Consider the following 7416-nt stretch of genomic DNA (forward strand, 5'->3'; position numbering starts at 1 on the left):
GAGGCCTCCCTCCCGTGCCCACACCTCATGATCGCCCGCCCAGCCCAGCGCCCCTCAGGCCCGGCCCCTGCTCACTGGGGCAGGGGGTGTGGCACCACAGGTGACCCCGCACTCTGCCTGCCTCCCCCAGGCCTGAAGACCATCGTGGGGGCCCTGATCCAGTCTGTGAAGAAGCTGGCCGATGTGATGGTCCTCACGGTCTTCTGCCTCAGCGTCTTCGCCCTCATCGGCCTTCAGCTCTTCATGGGCAACCTGAGGCACAAGTGCGTCCGCAACTTCACGGTGCTCAACGGCACCAACAGCACCAATGCCTCCGTGGAGGCCGACGGCCTGATCTGGGCATCGCTGGACGACTACCTCAACGACCCAGGTGCCGACTTGGCTCTGTGGCCCCCTGGCAGGGTTCTGACACCTCCACCAGAGCTGGGCATCTCCCACCCAGGGCCGGGCATCTCCCATACAGGCCTCCTTCCGGGGACATCCAAGCCCTACCCGCCCCCCTAGAGACCTGGCTGGGTGTCAGGGATCCCCGCCCCTGCCCTCTGGGGCTCCGGGAGAGAGGACGGCAGAAGAGCAGTCTTAGCACTGAGTTCTCAGGCTGCATGGGGAGATGACCCTTGAAGAGCAGGAGGATGGAGAGATAGATAGGAGAACAGCAGTTACCACGTTTGCAGGGTCGGGAATGGTGAAGAAACCAGCCTGCCTGCAGGGGGAGGGTTTTCTCTTGGGAAGGGTTCGGGGAACAGAGCTGGGACAGTTTTTGAGGCTTCAGAGTGGAGACCCCAACTGCCTGGCATGGGCTTTGTCACTTGAGGTCAGTGATCCTTGTCAGGATGTTAATTCCATCCGTGTGCAGCCCAGGACAAGCTCTGTGATGCTGCAAAGCCATGTGGGCCCCTCAGGTTGTCTCACTGCCGTGTGGGTTACACTTCCATCCTCCAGGCTGATGGCCAGAACCCCCCTTGTCTAGAGCCATCAGTCTGGACCAAAGGTTGATGGTAGATGGTGGTACAAGGCCATGTTCTCGTCTACAAGGGCCCCAAGGGCCATTCTGAAGTCAAGGCCTCTAACCTACACCAGCAGTCCACTTTGGAAAAATGAAATAGATGGAAACTCTGTGAGTGAATCTGCTTGTGATGCAGCTGTGGCCATGTAGCAGCAGTTCCAAAACTTTCATGCATGCAAGAGTCACTGGGAAGGTTCCGGGAAACAGACTGCTGGGCCCCACCTCCTGAGTTTCTGAGTTGGTATCTCTGGAAAGTTGCCTTTCTCCCAGTTGATGCTTGATGCTGCTGGTCTTGGAAAACTGCTGCCTAAGACCGAGGCAGGTAGTGGGGCGGGAGGGGGACTGATAGATGGCCTCAGAGTGGAGGCGACGGGATTGGTGTCCCATGTCTTACCTGGTCCAACCTTAGCCCTGTCTGAACAGACCCCTGCCTCCTAGTTCGTGGCCTCTCATGACCGAGGTTGGCCTCTGAGTGATTGGAGCAGGTGTAGAAGTTCCCTGTGGGGACTTCCTGAGTCCACTGGGGACACTGACAGGTGACTGTCTGAGGAGGAGCAAGCAGAAGGCCAGAGAAGCAGCCAGCATTGCCTCAAACCTAGCCAGAGGGCAGAGGTCAGGGCCGGAGCAGAGAAGCAGACGGAAGACACCCAGTGGTGCCTCTGTACCCCTCCCCACATCCAGGATGTAAGTTGGAAACCCCAGGAGTCTGGACCCCACACGCCCCTCCTTATCAGATGCTTCTCTTCCAGAAAATTACCTACTCAAGAATGGCACCTCTGACGTGTTACTGTGTGGGAACAGCTCCGACGCTGGGTATGTACCACCCACCCCCCAGGGCCACCTCACCCAGCCAGGGGACTCTCCTTCCAGTGCTTTCTGTTTATGCCCTTGATGCCAGGGACAGCAAGACTTTTCCCTGGTTCTCTTCCCAGCCAGGTCTCTGGAAGATTCCCCCCACCCCCACAGGGAGACAGCCGGGAGAGGTAAAGAAAGAGAAGGGGGCTCACCTCTGCAGGGAGGGCAGACAGAATGCTGAAGAGAGGACCCAGGAAGCACCGCAGGGCCCCCCACCAGTCCAACCCTGGCTCCATTCCCTTCCCAAAGCCCCCCAGGGTGGCACCCTCCCCTTCCAGGCTTCGCTTTCTCTGTCTTGAACTGTCCATCAGGTTAAGAGTAAGCATGGCCTCCCCTGGTGGCCTAGACTCTCCTCCAGGGCAAGCAGGGTGTGGCTCCCAGAGACGCCCAGTGCCACATGCATCTTCCAGGGCCCTGTGTGCGCCTGCACCTCAGGCAGGGTAACTGCTCCGCAGGGCCACACAGGCTTACCGAGGGGAGTGCTCTGCGGGGCGGTAGGCCTGCTCATCTGACTGTGGAGTTCCAGAGCCCTTCTTGTTGCCAAAGAGAAAGTCTTCTTTTCTTAATTTAGCACATCAGCAAGGCGCAGAGGCCCCTTGGTTGCATCCTCCTACTTGCCAAGTTTCCCTTGTCCCCATCCTGTCTCACAGTCCACTCATGGCTCCAGCCCAGTGCTCCCTTTTGGGAGAGAGACTGTCCCCTCCAGACATGGCTGGGCCCCAGTCTGTATAGCCCGGAGTCGTCCCGCAACCCCATGGTCTGGCTTTTGCCCGGGTCTGGCCTATTCAGCTCAGCCTCAGTGCTCCCCCTGAGTGTCTGCCCTGTGCCCAGCTCCCCTGGGGTGGGCAGGCAGGGAGGAAACCTGAGCCAAGCCCTGGACACTTCCTCTGGGAGGGGAGAAGCAATGCAGACACCAGCTGGGATGGCATGTCGTGTGGACAGAGGGAGCTGGATTTAGGCCTGGCAGCAGACAGATGAAGAGAAAAGGAGAAGCCTGTCCCGGGTGGGAGGCACAGTGTGAAAAATCAGGAAGGCAGGACCCCGCTGTGTGGAACTAGAGTCTCGGGGACAGAGGCCCTCTCACAGCGTGGAACAGAGTTGGTGCGTCTGGCCACAGGACATGTCCCGAGGGCTACAGGTGCCTGAAGGCAGGCGAGAACCCTGACCATGGCTACACCAGCTTCGACTCCTTCGCCTGGGCCTTCCTCGCACTCTTCCGACTGATGACGCAGGACTGCTGGGAGCGCCTCTACCAGCAGGTACGTGGGTGCGCAAGGCCACCAGGATGGGCTGAGCGCCCAGCAGCAGGGCCCAGGCTGCAGAAGTGACTAGCTACAGGCGGCCCCAGCAGCTTCCCCACTGGCCAGAACAGAGTGGGGACAGAGGGCTCTTGAGGGGCGGGGCTCAGCAGGCAGAGAAACTTGCCTTCTGTTGTGACCAAGGACCCAGCCCTCTGTATAAGACACTCTGTGCTCTGTGAGTGGGACGCTAGTTCACCCTATGTGATGCAATACTTGCTCTGTCAACTGGAGCATTCTGCCTCCTCCCACGAGTGGGGCACCGCCCGATGTATGTAGGTCCCTCTCTGTAGGTTAAGATGCTTCTGTCTTTAGGCGGGACATGTTCTACTGCCTCTCCATGCTGTGGCCGTTTGAACCCCTGGCACAGCCAGGCTGGGCAACTTGGAATTTACGCCCATGACCCAGATGGAGCCCCAGTGAAGATGACCTCTGCCCCCTTGCTCCTCCAGACCCTGAGGTCTGCAGGGAAGATCTACATGATCTTCTTCATGCTGGTCATCTTCCTGGGCTCCTTCTACTTGGTGAACTTGATCCTGGCTGTGGTCGCCATGGCCTACGAGGAGCAAAACCAAGCCACCATCGCAGAGACAGAGGAGAAGGAAAAGCGATTCCAGGAAGCCATGGAGTTGCTCAAGAAAGAGCAGGAGGTGAGTGAGCAGTGCAGCCAAGGGACCTCCAGACCAAGCCTTCACCTGACCGTGGGTGCCTACAAGCGTGATACCTGCTGGGTCATACTGGTATCTGGGGGTGTGATGCATGTTGGGTAAAGCTGGTACCTGCTGTGCAAAACCAGTGTCTGGAGGTATGATGCATGTTGGGTACAGCTGGTGGCTGTAAGTGATGCATGCTGGGTAAAGCTGGTACCTGCTGGATAAAGCAAGTGTCTGGTGGGTATAGATATTTCCTGTGAATGTGGTGTCTGCTGAATAAAAATTTGTTAGCTGCTGAGTGAAGACAGAGCCTGTTCATGAGGTGGGTGTAAGTGGTGCCTGCTGAGTGAAGGTGGGCCTTATGAGGATGGTGCCTGCTGGGGGAAAGCTCTTCCCTATGACCATGGTCTCTTCCGGATGAAGTGGTGCCAGGTGGATAAAGGTGGTGGCTCCAGGCTAAAAGCGGTCACTGTGAGCCCCGTGCATGCTGGGTAAAAGAGAATCTTGTGTCCATAGACATAGTTTATGGATACCTTCTGTTGGGATAGGAAGATCCAAGGTCAAAGGCTCAGGCTCAGCAAATGAGGACTGGTAATGCTGCCGTGGCTGTCCCCACAGTCCCACACATGGGTGCTGGCAGCTAACTGCAGAACAAACCTTTTAGAAGCCAGGCCAAGGACATCCACAAACTGCCCTATTCCACGTCCTCCAGCACCCATTTTGGCCAGCCAAACCTTCTAGAAGATCCCCTGCCCTCAAGTTCTGTCACTTCTGCTCATCAACACCCCCAGTCGCACCTGCCCAACACTCTGCTCTTTCATGAGCTGTCCACTTTCGCCACTACTCTCCTCCTCCCTGGATCTGGATGTTTCTCGAAACATCCTGGGTCTGTCTGTGCACACCTCTCCATAATGCCCCCCTTTTGGGGTGAGTGGGCAAGTGCACTTACTGTTGGGGAAAACCAAGGTGCTGATAGTTGTCTGGCCTACCTTGGCTTGAGTCTGCACCCTGTCTCCATGACCATGACATCCCTTCTTCCACCATTTTTCAGGCCCTCGCCATCAGGGGTGTGGACACCGTGTCCCGCAGCTCCTTGGAGATGTCCCCATTGGCCCCAGTAACCACCCACGAGAGAAGGAGCAAAAGAAGAAAACGAATGTCTTCAGGGACGGAAGAGTGTGGGGACGACAAGTTCCCCAAGTCCGACTCAGAGGATGGTCCCCGAGCAGTGGTAACCCCCAGCTGCAGCTCTGCCCCTTTCAGGATGGATCTGGCATCCAAAAGCCATCATGCTAAGCCTAGTGCTGTCAGAGCCCCCATGGTTGCTCCCCAAGGAAAATATTCCTTGAGCCCCCTCCCAGTCTCTCCTGTTTCCCATGGCCACTCTTAGAGTGGAGAAGCCCTGGGCAGAGGGATAGGGTAGGTTTGGGTGTTAGCGTATCCCCAACCTCAGCTAAGTCCCAGCACTGGAGTTGGGGGCACCCCCGTCATGTGGATTGGTAGGAGCTCACAGACATGCCCAGATGAGCAAGGGATGTGGCTGATTGCTGAGGTCCTGCTCGGGCCAGGCCTGTCTATACCATCAGGAGCCTTCTGCTGCTTCTTTCCCATATGAGCTTCAGTCTCAGAGCCCCAGGAGCCCAGGCCTCAGGTGAGCAGAGACCCCAGAAAATGCAGGATTGCCTGTAATCTGCACCCCTCCTCGGAGCACCCCTAGTTCAGCCCCCTCGGTTCCTATGTGGCAGACAGAAGCCCTCAGTGCTCCAAGTTGAGCCGGGGCCGATACCGTGAGTGACAGGCCGGGAGCACGTGAAACGCTGTCCCAGCCATGTCCTCTCTCCGTGCCTTCAGAATCGTTTCAGCATCACCCATGGCCTCAGCAGGACCTCCATGAAGCCGCGCTCCAGCCACGGGAGCATTTTCACCTTCCGCCGACGGGACCTGGGCTCCGAGACAGATTTTGCGGACGATGAAAACAGCACCGCCGGGGACAGTGAGAGCCACCGCACATCACTGCTGGTGCCTTGGCCCCTGCGGCGGCCTAGTACCCTGGGACAGCCCAGTCCCGGAACCTCAACTCCCGGCCACGTGCTCAACGGCAAAAGGAACAGCACTGTGGACTGTAACGGGGTGGTCTCCTTGCTGGGAGCAGGAGACCCCGAGGCCACCTCCCCAGGGAGTCACCTCCTCCACCCTATGAAGCTGGAGCGCCCCCCGGACACGGTGAGCCCGCCCCACGGCGCAGCACCAGGCACATGCCATCTCCCAGACTGCTCACCACAGCCAGGTCTAAAAGTACTTGCCAAGTATTTACTGAGCACCTACTGTGTGCTGGGCTCGAGGATAAATAAGCCTACCAAAAAAAACAAAAAAATCTCTCCTTCCTAGACTTTCCAGACAGACACAAATCAAGAAAGAAAAAGAAGAAAAAAAAAAAATATATATATATATGCATATCAGGGCTTCCCTGATGGCTCAGTGGTAAAGAATCTGCCTGCCAAAGCAGGAGACCTGGGTCGGGAAGATCCCTTGGAGGAGGAAATGGCAACCCACTCCAGTGTTCTTGCCTGGACAATTCCATGGACAGAGGAGCCTGGTGGGCTACAGTCCATGGGGGCGCGAAAGAGTCGGACATGACTTAGCGACTAAACAACAAACGAACGAATATGTGCATATAATGGTGATAAACAGGGATGAGAGTTAAACATTTAGCAACTAGCCAGGCACTGAGACACTGCAGTGGCAAGACCGGTGCTCTGGAGGCCCTGTGTGTGCCCGGGGTGGGCCCGGGAGGGCTGTGGACCCTAGGCAGTCTGGAGAAGGGCCAGAGTGGCAAGGGGACATTTCCTAGGTTCTGGGCAACAAGAACCTCATCAAGTTTGAAGTATTTCAGAGCTTTACAAACCGGTAAATGTTGGGGAATACTGACCCAAACTCTAAGTATTATGGAAGAACAAAAGTAGGAAAGAGAGAAAGGGAAACCTCCTTACTGCAGGGTATTAAAACAACAACTTAATGGAGGCAAGTGGAGGGGGTTATGGCAGACAGGTTAGCACTCAGATTCTAGAGACAAACTGGATTTGAATCTCGCCTTATCACTTACCAGCTGGATGGCTGTGAGCAAGTTCTTTTATTTCTCTGCACCTCAGATCTCTTGTCTGTAAAATGGATTTAAAACAGCCACCTCAGGGACTTCCCTGGTGGTCCAGTGGTTAAGACTGCAGGCTTCCATTGCAGGGGGAATGAGTTTGGTTCCTGCTGGGGGGACTAAGGTCCTCATGCTGCACGGTTTGGCCAAAAATAAATAAAATACCCACCTCAGGATTGACATCAGGATGAAGGGCTAATGTGCATAAAGTACTCAGGACATGCACACATGTGTTGATGTGGTGATAACGACGTAGTAACGGACTGTCTTTGCATCATCTGGGGGAAGCATGTTCTAGGCCCAAAGAACAGCAAGTGCCAAGGCCCTGAGGCAGAAGCATGCCTCCCATATGGGAGGACACACCATGAGGGCAGGGTGCAGGAAACCAGGGAGTGAAGGGGAGAGGTGTTGGAGCGACTGTCAGAGAGGTGACGGGGATGGAGGTGCCAGATAGTT

General features: G+C 56.4%; 1 protein-coding gene across 1 annotated transcript in view; it reads left to right on the forward strand.

Moving 5' to 3' along the window:
* The window catches only part of SCN5A (sodium channel, voltage-gated, type V, alpha subunit), an 87610-nt gene that overhangs the window by 23469 nt on the left and 56725 nt on the right, over positions 1 to 7416 (forward strand). Inside the window, exons 6-11 of the mRNA XM_010835572.1 lie at positions 131 to 370; positions 1756 to 1819; positions 2979 to 3120; positions 3612 to 3809; positions 4864 to 5043; positions 5664 to 6035. Coding sequence (XP_010833874.1) covers positions 131 to 370; positions 1756 to 1819; positions 2979 to 3120; positions 3612 to 3809; positions 4864 to 5043; positions 5664 to 6035 — 1196 coding nt within the window. The remainder of the gene's footprint in view (positions 1 to 130; positions 371 to 1755; positions 1820 to 2978; positions 3121 to 3611; positions 3810 to 4863; positions 5044 to 5663; positions 6036 to 7416) is intronic.

Source organism: Bison bison, unplaced genomic scaffold, assembly GCF_000754665.1.
Source record: "Bison bison bison isolate TAMUID 2011002044 unplaced genomic scaffold, Bison_UMD1.0 scf7180017864043, whole genome shotgun sequence".
NCBI classification, from domain to species: domain Eukaryota; kingdom Metazoa; phylum Chordata; class Mammalia; order Artiodactyla; family Bovidae; genus Bison; species Bison bison.